This window comes from Bemisia tabaci, chromosome 4, assembly GCF_918797505.1.
Source record: "Bemisia tabaci chromosome 4, PGI_BMITA_v3".
Taxonomy (NCBI): Eukaryota; Metazoa; Arthropoda; class Insecta; order Hemiptera; family Aleyrodidae; genus Bemisia; species Bemisia tabaci.
This window is the reverse complement of record NC_092796.1, coordinates 56,140,504-56,153,112: the sequence shown is the minus strand read 5'-3', so window position 1 is coordinate 56,153,112 and position 12,609 is coordinate 56,140,504. Positions and strand designations below refer to the sequence as shown.

The window sequence follows — 12,609 nt, the reverse complement described above, 5'->3', positions numbered from 1 at the left end:
CACTACATGGCAGAATCAATTAAAAAACTGTTTGATGATTTACAAATAGAAACTAAGTTATTTTAGCCGCCCAAATGTCGATAGAGGGCCGGCTGATCCATCTAGTAGGTAAAAGGTTTCGTAACAGATTTGCGTAACGAGGTTGACCAATCGGACTAATGGTGGAATCATAAAAAATGGGTGCGCCAGACCTGTCCGTCGACGAAGCGACTGTTATTTCGACTTTTCACAAATTCCCCCGCGTAAATATTCATATCGACCGTGAGGCGGGTTTGCAGCCGCCTCGATTTTGGCCAAGTGTTATGAAAGTGTTTCTGATCCAGCAAAAAACCATGTGATACCGAAGCGTTTTCTGTGCTTCACAAGAACTAACGCAAATGCTCCTCAAGATGCCACCATCAACTTATAGCTCAACAAATGACTTCGGTAGTAAATTGTTCGTATTAATTGCTAATATTGACTATTTGCCTGATTTTTAACGAGTTTCACTATTGGCCTAAAGGCCATACGCATTAGTCCAAATGCCTAGCTCTTTATCATATGCCTAGCACTTTATCAACCTCCCTAGGGCGAATCCACAGTGGTTCCGGTAAAAGGTTGACGATTGCCTACATTTGACTAAATGCCTGATTTGACTAATTGCCTGCGACATCTCTACAACTTCAGAAATGGGAAAAGCTTTTTGGGAGTGGAGGGAGGGGGGGGGAAGTACTTTTAAAATAACTCCCATAATTGAGCAGCGATCACCTGAGACGGACGCGCAAATTTAAACATTCCCTGGCATATTTGAAAAGTTCCGGATATAAGTTGCGGATACAACGCGGCCATTCATCAAGCACGAATATTCGTATCTCTGCGCCGTTATCAACGTTCCTTATTCATGTTCTTGTATTTCTATATACTGTGACTTCCTTTTGTCTTATTTGTAGTAGTGCTGGAATTTTTAGATATTTTGTGGCCTTTTTTTTAATTTGAAAAATACGCGTGTGAAAAAATATATGTGAAATTAGTGGTGTCACGTACTGAAACATGTGATGTTCCTAGTTTTGCCAGCATGCCATGAGCTCAGATGAAGAGTAAAGTGTGGTGAGGATGGGGAAGCTATTATCCTTGCTCTTTGACCGGGATGACATCATTACAGGAAATTTTACGGGAGATGGCAACAGAGAGGAGATTGATTGAGCACCAATGACCATCATGTGCACGGACCCGCATAAATCGCTTAAAAGTTTTTTGCTCCACGCCCTCGCAAAGGGCGAGCCATCAATTATTTTATTTCGCACAGATTCACGGCTTTTTTGGAGACAGACAAATTTTTTAATTATTCAAACCGACTGCAGTGGAAAGAATCATCTCTCGTAAAGCCTGTATGCATTCATATTATCTGACTATTATGAGAACATATTGTCTTCACAATTGTACCGAATTGGATTACATTTTGCAAAAAGGAACCACTATCCCTGGCTCTCCTATAAAAGCACATATTTGCATAGGGAAACCGATGGCATATATGTTGTTTCTAAAATGGGCCAGAAATAGTGGTTCCTTATTGCAAAATGTAATCCAATTGAGGCCCTAAATACCGAAATATTATGAATAATGTAAGTTTTAACTTCTTGTTGTAAATGGATGTTGTCTTCATTCTACTTTGTGCGTTTTTTGTGTTTGTTAGGTTACAGTATGTTTGGAGAAATCGAATTCTACGTTAGATTTTCCTGAATATTTCCTTGTTTCCTCCTTTTCGTTTCTTCTTTCTCTTTGGAAAATGCATACATAGAGAGACCTATAAAATTGAAACAGAGATGAAGAGGAAAAAGAGAAACGCTAAAAATACTGCGAGAAAATAAATATAAAGTATAGGTGTAGAGGTGTGAGAAAATGTGTCGAGATCGCGCCAAAATAAAGGTCAGAATATCCAGAACAAGTAAGTTCGCTCTAGATCGCCCGCTAGATGTTCATGTTAGTTTGCCTAAATAGACAACGAACAAACCTGGAGGCATGCATAGTTATTCCAATCAACAAGAGGCTCACTGATACATCCGGTCTGGTAAGAAGTTACATTTTGGGTGCATTTCGAATGAGCTTGCCATTTCACGACGACACCCAACCTCACACGATGACGACTATTAAACCACTTGGGTGCTCCTGTTACCGACACTAAAAATTGAAGGCGAAAGGACACTCTCTTACTACGACAAGCCTTTATTCTGCCGTGCTGTGGAAAAACGCCGTATGAACATTTGGAAGTTGCCAAATTTCCTTCGATTAAATGTTAATCTCTGAGAAAAGCTATCAATATCTTTCCTCGAAATTTTCAAGACTTTTAGGTGAAATTGCTAACAAAAACAAAATAAAAAAATTAGAAAAAAGTAGCTTGCAAATGTTCTCGAAAATTCGTGGTTTACCAAGCGAAATTTGACAATGCCTGAAGGCTCTTGCGGCGTTTTTCCTTAGCAAGGCAGAAGTGTACTCTCTCAAAGTAACATTAAAATAAAGTGATACGTCGATTTAGACCAAACAAATTTTTGGGTACAAATTGGTTATCATTAAAAAATCTCGTATTTTTACTGCATGTGTTTTCATAATACGTACGGCCCAGTGCGTCACTTAATACTTACTGTACAGTCTGATCGTGGCTTCCGCCCTTCCTAGTGAGTTAGTTGCGACGCAATTGTATGTGCCGACATCACTCATGTTGAAATCTTTTATGAAAAGACTCATGTACACCTTATACACTGATCGATTTTCCTGTATCGTGTACTTCGCCCTGGAATCAGAACTAAAGAAAACATTTGAGTCAGATACTGGAAAAATAAATACATGGTATACAGTTCTAACTATAAAACACCTGATATGCCGTATATGACACTTTATTAAGTAGATAGATATGTATTTTAACAGTTATGTCTTTTGATATAATTTATATGTCTTAACGTAGAGGCATACACGCGTTTTTAAAATTTTACGAAAAAGCTTGAAGTTTTTTTAAAATTTTGGCTAAAGAAGTTCGGGAGGGATTGTATTTTTATATTATGGTCATCTATCACTTAAGGAGCATACCATTATCCTGCCACAGAGGTGGTCCTCACCATATGGTCCTCAGTTTTGTCTCACAAGCCAAAAAAAGCTAGGAGCTGACACGTAACATGTAGGAAAAACGTGTAAGTATTCCTAGCCTCAATCATTCACTTGGTATTACAATTAAGAGACCAGTTAGCGAAACAAGTACATTTTGGCAAAGATCTAAATCTGCAGAACATTTTCATTCACTTTTTTTTAAGTTTAAGTAATATTTTTATCTGTTTTACAATATATGATTATGGAGCTTCAAAGGAGAAAAACTTTGTTTTTGCATCAAACTTTTACTTCGAAGAACATATTCTTGCTCTTTCAAACGATTGTTTCTAACTACGTAGTCGGCAAATCAAAACGCTGAGCGATTGGAACTACTCATTTTTGTAAACGAGCACCGATATCACAATTCTTTCCACGGAAATGATAACCTAGAAAATCACTGCGTTACGAACAAAAGCAAACCTGCGATGAAAAATCAGTTGGCAAGAGTGAATGCGGGCAAGCGGGAAGAGGGTACAGGGGCGCCGAATCGGGCGAAAATATCGGGGATTCTGGATTGACTCGAGTAGGGAAATGGGGGATGTTCGGTAACCCGGAGCGAGATGAGGGCGCAGAAAGCGTGCAAATCGTCCCGGATGTGATGTGGCGAGATCGGAAATAGTCTGTTCCGAGCGCTCTCGTTTGGGTTTTCGGGTAAATTAGGCGTGAGCAGCATTTGTAGTGTGTATCAGATAGTTTGCGTAATCAATCAACAGATGTCCCTCATAATCATTTCTGGTCCCTTTCACTCTCAGCTCGGCGCCCTCCCCCCGCCCTTACTGCCCCGTCTCGATTCATCAACAAAGCCGCAGACGATAATTAGTTCGGAAACCGATGTTGCCTGCGTGTAGGAATGTGAGCAAACTGATTATCGCCTGATGCATAAAAGTATCGTCTTACTTGTAATGTAAGGATTTTTAAATAATTTCATTTTATTGTTTTTTTTTTCTTCATTTACCAAAAACAAGGGTCAAAGTAGACGGAGAGCTGATGTGTTTTGGAAATATTGCACCGAAGTAGAGATGCTCAATCCGAGTGCAATTGACGGGGCTCTACCGAAATCCACCGAGAATCGTCTTACTTGTCATCAGGTTACCCCCTATAATTTTCACTTTTTTCAGAGCAAACCAAGCATCATTCTTCACTAAAATGTTCTGCATTCTTTTTACCCTGAGAAGAAATTTAACACTGAGAAAAATTTGCAAAAAGAATAAAAATTTCATCTAAAGGGTCGGATTGTACCTCATTTGTAACATTTATCGTCGAGTTGGACGTTCCGCTAGATCGCTTTCTACGTTCGGAGTGTTCGGGGAGTGCAATCAACATATTTGCGTTTATTTATTTATCTTTTTTTAAACGTGCCAGTAGGGCTCGCTTTTTGAAATCACTCGGATGTACCATAGTACAGCACACCGATCAACCAATGCTATTCAACGGGCCGTCCAAATATTTTTTTCCTCGGACCCGTTTTCTTGTCTTTGAACCATTATACTGTCAAGCCCTGATGGTCTCTTACCAAAAAACCGAATGAACTGCTAATTGGGAACCCTTGAGAACATTTTCCTGTCAAAACCGTATTATTTCATTTGACAGAAACCTCATAGAAGCTTTCTTACGCTCGGAGGACTCAACTCTAGAACCTTCTTTCCCGCCAAAACTGTTTAGCCAATGAGCGTCTTGCACTGCAAGTGCAATCTGTGATGAGCCTCGTGACTCTTTATACCATGTACCAACCGTGGCCCCTGCAGAAATCCACTCAAACCACTGCAGTTATCTCGCGATATAGCTTTGGGTGTCCGGTTTCGAGCAAGGCAATAAAAAACGGCGAGGAGAGGGTCGCCTCGTCGAACCTATTATCTTCCACGCCCGATTAACCATTCACCGTGACGCCAGGATCCACCAAATTTTCACAAAAATTGTTTTCCGTCTATTTAGCGAGTTTTTCCTACTTTCCGTTAAAGTACAAATAAAAAGAGACCTCATTTGTAAAAATCGGCCGAATAGGAGAGAAGTTACAGTTCGAAATCCAAAGAGATTAACTCAACGCGATTTCGATGCACGGCAGTTCGCCCAAATCACGGTCGTGCGAAATGCCGCATATCAGCTTAAAATCAAGATAATTGGACGGAATCTTTAAAATCAATTTACATTCAACGTTCATGAATCAATATTTTCTCCCAAATTTAGCAAAAAGTACCAATTGATGCAAATAACAAAGACGTGAAAATAGTAGGTATGTGTCCAACATTTTAGTTATTCGGCACGCTTTTCCAACATATTCATGTTGGATTTTTCTGCTTGTTTTTTGTTTGCGTTCGGAGTAACTTCTTCACATACGTAGTGATCTTGCGGAGCGTCAAACTCGCTGATAATGTCAAATAAATGTCACGCGCTGGTCTGACGCGCTGACCAGTAGGCCAACCTGGTCGGCTATCTACAATATTTTTGTCTGTTTTTTCTTTTAAAAACAGGGCCCATACATTTTAAAGGCTAGAAAGCCTAAAGAAGCTGGGTCTGAGGCAAAGTTATGCTCAAATACTCGACTATCGGCGAATCAAAAACTGCGCGTTATGTAGCTAACTGCACGACAGTGGTTTGGACGGATAAACCGTCTTGCCCTCAGCATTTTTTCAAAAATGTCCGTTCAGCTAAACAGTGTAAAATTGGAAATTGTATGTACATTTATGTTGTTATTTCAAGACCTGCGCTAATTTGAAGTTTTTCTGAATGCTAGGAACTAAATTTCGCCAAATCACTACACTTGAGGTAATTAAATGTGATCTAGGGACAAGATTCGCCACCAAGTTGCGCTGCTACGCGGTTTGTGTCTTTGAGAAGCAATAACTTTCGCCGCGTAGACGTAACGCATTAAGGAACGCCGCACGGTCGGCTCGGTCGGCGTGGAGTCCATATTAGCGCCTACAAGATCGTGTGGATACTTCACGCATTGTGCCAAACACAGCACGGTCGGCTCGGTCGGCTTGAGACGCATATTAGCGCCTACAAGACTATGGAAATACTTCACGCATTGCGCCAAAATAGCATGGTCGGCATGAAACGTACATAGGCTGTCCCAAAACAACTGGCACTAAGGCTGTCATTCGGGAACTACAATAGATATCGACATGCGGTTTGCGAGAGGTGATAGCTCATACTCTTAGCTCTTAAACGAGCCTAAGTTGAGCTAGTTTGGTGAAAAACTCAACGAGTTACATCAATTTTCCCAAGACGTGTAAGAAATACCCCTACGGGATTTTTCGGTAATTTTTCATTCCGTTAACTTTGCCTTCGCAAGCTGTGCAATTGGTTCAGACGTTATGAATGAAGTTTCCACTTGTCTGAATGCAAGTTTGACTTGTCAGTAAGTGTTTCCATCGCAGCCGAGAAGTGTTTTTTTGTTTGCAAAGTCAGTTTAGTGAAATAGTCCGGCCCGGTAACGCGTTTTTTTGTGTTTCGTCATGAGTTCACCCACGGAGTTGAAGCAAGAGCAACGATACGCAATTGGATATTGCGTTCGTCGTGAATTATCTGCTTCTGAAACACTTCTGAGCCACTGTCATTTCATTCACAGTTTCAGAAGCAGATGATTCACGACGAACGCAATATCGAATTGCGTATCGTTGCTCTTGTTTCAACTCCGTGGGTGAACTCATGACGAAACACAAAAAAACGCGTTACCGGGCCGGACAATTTCACTAAACTGACTTTGCAAACAGAAAAAAACTTGTGTTACTTCGTGTTTTACTTCCCATACTGCCAGGCTAAGGAAAAACGCCGTATGAGCATTTGAGAGTTGCCAAATTTCCTCGAATAAAACATACTAGGGGCTTATGGGGCTGCTTCGCAGCCCCTTATTTTTCCTGTACACTTTTCACTTTCACATGTTTTTTTTTTTTATTTATTTATTTTCATTTAATTTTCTGTTTTGTCTTTGAATCGGGTCTAATTATTTTTTTGAGAGAATAAATATAACAAATGTTTTCAAAAATTGTAATTTTATTTAGTAAACTTTAAACTAAAATTTTGTTTTAATCTTCATACAAAATTATTTTTTAGGTTTTACATTTGTTTTCAAACTAATTTTAAAGAAGATCTTTTTTTATTTTTTAAATACTTTGCTTTTTTTTCGATTAAATTGTTGATTCTTCTTTTGCCATTTCTGTCCTGCTTTTCTTCCTATATTTCCTACAACTTTGCTCTTCTTCTTTCCTCCTTTTGTCTTTTCTTTTTTTGCTTCTTCTTTTTCTTCTTCAGTAGCTGTTCCTTCTGGTTCTTCTTCTTTTTCTGCTCCTGTTTTAACTTCATCTAATTTTTCCGCTTTTTCTTCTTCGTTTTTTCCATGTTCAGTCTGCTTTCTGGTTCCGGTAATAAACTTACCTATATATGGATCCTTGAACTTTAAAGCAATAAGGTCCATCACCCGGAATATCAATTCGATTTGCAGAGAAAGAGGCAAAAGCAACAGCACTATTATAATTTCTGATATGCTTTATGAAATTTGGAGAATATAAAAATAATGATTTCAAATCGGTATTTGTCCGAATACTCGGTAAAGAAATTAAGCCATTTTGGCAGCAGTTATTAAAATGACCATTGGACATTTCACCCTGAAAATGGCGAGCATCACAATGATGACAAATTATATTCATTGAACCGACTGAAAATTTGGTAACAAAATTTTCATCAAAGTTCTGATCATCAATTTTATACTTCCGAAATGAAGAAATGAAACTTTGATTTTCTATACTAATAACAGAGTTAAGTTCTTGCTTCACTAAACGAACATGCAAAGAATTCTGGAAAACGCGACCACGTTTTGGAGGACGACCGCCTCGGTCATTGAAAATTTCACTCATAACAACTGTTAAATTTAAAATTAAAATTAGTAAAAATTATTATTATTTTAACAAAATCATAACTGAAAAGTTCAATTTTTAAATTAAAAAAAATAAATCAGAAGAAAAAGGATGAAATGAAAATGGAAATTAATAATAAACATATTTATACACATTGAAAAGAAACAGCGTGAAAGAGAAAGAAAAAAAACTTGGAGGTTATTGACTTAATGAGGAAAAATTGGCAATAGGAAAAAGATGGAACCAATCATGAAAAACCGTAAAAAAAAAAAAACGCGGGAAAAGAAAAATGTAAGTTGATGGCAGTTGAGTGTTGGAAGTAACCTCACTTAATGATGATTGTTGAATGAAAACAGCTGATAAAAAGACAGCAAACAGTAAAGTAAGATGCGTAGCAACAAAACTTTTCCGAAAAACAAAAAACAAAAAACCCCCACTTCCCCTCATCCAATTTATGAGTTTTTAGGGATTTAAAAATCGGGGACGAACCCCAGAAAATAATTTATAGTTTTCCCGAAGCATTGAGAACAACACCTTTCAAATGAACCAACGCCCCTCGCAATTAGTACAGTGGTTGATTCACAATTTCATTCTATTTTTCAAATTAAATATTAAGATATCTGTAATAAAAGTTATGCATATTTTTCCTTGAAATTTTCAGATATTTTAGATTAAATCTTGAAAAAAATTGACTGACAAATATGAGGAAAAATACGCACAATTTTCCCGGTGAATTTGGTTTTTCTTGAAGGAAATATGGCAACGTCCGAAGGCTCACGCGGCGTTCTTACTCAGAACGGCAGCATATTAAAACGAAATTCGGGCTACTTTTTCTTACTATGCAGCGCAACGTGGCCCTGGTAAAAATTGGCGATAGGAGCTGCGTTTCAAAATACCATAGGAGTTCTTATAGCCGACTGAAGAGAGCGATAGAAAATCATATAGCTGGCTGTAGAAAGTGGAAAAAATCATACGACCGGGCTACACGAAGCGATAAAAAAGTATACAGCCGGGCTATAGTTCCTATCGCCGGGCTTTACACTTCATCGCCTGGCTGTTGCTTTTTCGCCATCGGCTATAAAAGGCTATAAGAAATTGTGTAGAAATTCGTGTGCTTTGTAAATCCTTAAGTTTGTACGGAATCACCTTAATATTTACAAAACGCACATTATATTTCCCTTAACTACATATTTTTTTTCATCAAGTAAAATGAGAATAATCCATACAGAGTGTGCAAACATTTCAAAGTCATGAGTTGAAAAACGCTGACTCCACGAGATTAAATATTAGAGCCTAACACAAAGCGGAGCGGCGGCGCACTGGCGCCTACAAACCTAACAGGGATACTTCACGCATTGCGCAATGCGTGAAGTATCCCTGTTAGGTTTGTAGGCGCCAATGCGCGTTCAGCGCTGGCTGCCCGCCGCACCGCAGCATACCGCGGCGCTTGAAGCAACTATTTCACACCAGAGGTATTGCACAGTATCATACGAAATTGAAGGCGCTCCAACATATTAGGAATGGCAGGCATCCTTCAAAAGTACGGAGCTTTCCTCGCAAAATAAATCAAGATACTACGGCCCAGAAAGAGAGCGGTAGTCCACAAACTCACTAAGTCCTAGCATCCGTAATTAGTAACGTTTAGCATACACTTTATCGCCAGGCTGTTGCTTAGTCACCATCGGCTATAAAAGGCTATAAGAAATTGTGTTGCCGGCTATAGAAGCTATTGGAAATCTTACAGCCGGCTGTAGGTCTATGGTATTTTGGAACACAGATTCTACTGCCAATGTTTACCAGGAGGTGGCGGGTCAGCTCCCTAGATCACATTGAATCACCTCAAAAGGAGACTTCATGCCCTTGGTTTTGTGTGGGTTCAGACCTAAACTTACCTTGAAATAACTTCTACTGGCACAACCGCATTTTCGGTGCTACAGCATGGAACAAAAACAGGAATAAACCATAGTTAAAATAATAGAGTCGAATCAAATAATCTTAACTATCCTCTTACAATAATCATCTTGAGAGGGAATAAATTGCATGGTGATGTTGAATACCACTAGTCAGGAGTCTGAGGAATCATTCTGCCTATACTATCGAATGAAGGCAAATCCATTCGAGTCAAGCGACAAGGATATGCCTATGATTTCATGTGGACGCGTCGCATGTACTTTCATTATTCATTTAATTGTTTGTCTATAACATTTGAAATATTGCCTTTACGTATTTGATAAATTATGGGAAAATTAATGTGATTTGCTCTTTCTCGCCAATTATAAAGTTTGTGTTATGCATGCAGTTTGTCCCAAAAATTTAATGTGCGTACAGATTTGAAATTCATTTAATTATAGTTGTGTTTAAAAGCTAGGGTACATGGTTCAGAACTCCTCGGTGCCCCCAATGTCCACCTTATAAGATGTCACCCACGATAAATCTGAACCTCGGAACCAAATTAATTTCACTGTTGTCTAATCCATTTGTTTCGTGACTCATCAGCAAAACAGCAAAGGAAATGTGTCATCCAATAGTTTCTTCTAGTTTCATTCTCTTCCAATCTTTTCTTGTGCAGTTTTGTTGTTTAGCAAAACATTTTTATGAATCTGCGGTTTTCCCTTGACATTTTAAACCTGTTTCGTATTACACTTCCACCAAATAAAAATACTTCTTCTATCCACGAGGGAACGATGAGAAAAAGAAATAAATAACCTAATCAATCAGAAGAATCGCTATCAACAGCTATCGAAATGAGCGTTGGGGAAAAGAGATGAACCTGAATGGAATTTTCTTTTAGTGAGACACATTAGTCAACACGTCGCTCATCAGTTTGCAGTCATCATCAGGCAAAGGTTACTGATGATCCCTTGCAGTAATTTCTCTTCATGGAAAGCCATTACACTACCTCCAAGATACTATGTCTCAGGTTATAGGTTGTTTCGCACACTTACGGAGCTGAAGTTAAAAATGGAGCAAGTTTGCATGGACCCGCCTCTTGAGAGTATAATTTTCAGGCATTCAGTCAATTTGGTCGGTTTTTATGCGGCTTTGATTATGCGTTCAATTAATCATAGGGATTAATGGCCGGGGGGCGTCCCCGACCCATCCTATACCCTGAACCCCTAACTTCACCCTCACCCCAACGGGCCTCATCACACCGCGTAACCAAACTAACCCCTTGACTCCACCCATCCTTGTATCAGCCTCCTTCCCACTTAGTCTTCTTCGAGATACTTTTTCATAATTAATGGCATCGTTGATTACGCAAGCACCCACACATGCTCCATGCTGCGCCATCCATGGATGCCGTTCATGCCAACATATCCACATATCGATAGCGAATGGTCTGGTTACATGATCAAATTCCCGTCAAATTCCGATCAAATGGTGACTGGTGCGCACCATCTACCATCAAATTTCTGCGGCCTGCAAAAATTTGATGGTAGATGATGGAGTTGTGGGGCTCATCCTTCATCTGATTCCCACACAACCGTGCTTATTTCATGCTTATTTCAATCAACACGCTGTTTTAATTAATTTTACTCATCAATCTAGATAACTCTCGACCGCCATCTTGGTCATCATTTTGATAGGAATTCGACGGGAATTTGATCGTGTAACCAGGCCATAAAGTGCAAGACCACGTATCTCCGTTACAATTTGTCAAAATTCCCGCTCTTATTTTACTTTTTCCCTGAGAAAGAAGCCAACTTTTTAGCTTGTTTATACAGACCATTCTGCCGACAGAGAAAAAAAATCAAAAAGTTTTCAAGACATTACGTTGAACGGTTTTTCAAAGACAAAGCAAAGTATAACAGGAAGTCTGTAACGTCAAAAACGGACATACGTGCGGTTTCGCACTGTGGTCATCGACATTTTCAAAAAACAAGAGGTAAAAATGCCGCTGTGCCAAAGAGGAACGTAGTATGAGCCTCTGACGTTGCAAAATTCTCTCGATAAAGTACAAATTTTTAAGGTAATCTGTAATCTTTTTTCTCTGATTTTTCAGTGAATTTCAGTCACAATCAGATCTAAATAATCTGATAGTTTCAAGAGAAAATATTCATAACTCTCCCTAAAAATTAACATTTTTTCGGAGTAAATATACAGATTCCCTCGGACGTTCTGGCAGCGTTTTTCCTGAGCTGTTTCTTTCCATTCATTAATTATACAGGGTGATCAAAAAATCCCGCACCACCCTCATAAAAGTCGTCTCCTATAATCTGAGATCACTAATAAAAATTTCATGTATCTCTTTCAATTTTTTCAAAAGTTACAGGGGGATGCCGGGTGATAGTGGCGGGAGATTTTCAGATCACCCTGTATATGATTGATAAGATTCGTCCCAGAAATCACACCATACATTTCATGTCTACTGAAATATCGCCATTCGAACCTGTAAAAAAAACAGGTCTACGCTCGCACCACTTACCCATTTTTCTTTCTCTCTAATTTCTGGAACATATGTAGAAAAGGACCCCAAAAACTCCTTATGGGAGAGATTTTCAAATGGATGTATTTCTGCCAAACGGAATTATGTGCATTAAGACATGAGCCCTGAGACCCATTTTATACATGTTCATGCATAACAGGGCACACAACATAATGCACATAGTTCCGTTTGGCAGAAATACGTCCAATTTGA

The 12,609-nt window shown here is 38.9% G+C and overlaps 1 protein-coding gene across 2 annotated transcripts in view; it reads right to left on the bottom strand.

The window, feature by feature from the left end:
* The window catches only part of LOC109039332 (lachesin), a 159,842-nt gene that overhangs the window by 11,842 nt on the left and 135,391 nt on the right, over positions 1 to 12,609 (bottom strand). The window contains exons 8-9 of one of the 2 annotated variants that reach the window (XM_072300100.1): positions 9,863 to 9,901; positions 2,619 to 2,779 (exon numbers count right to left, since the gene is read on the bottom strand). In XM_072300100.1, coding sequence (XP_072156201.1) covers positions 2,619 to 2,779; positions 9,863 to 9,901 — 200 coding nt within the window. The remainder of the gene's footprint in view (positions 1 to 2,618; positions 2,780 to 9,862; positions 9,902 to 12,609) is intronic. The other variant, XM_072300101.1, reaches the window with a different exon arrangement.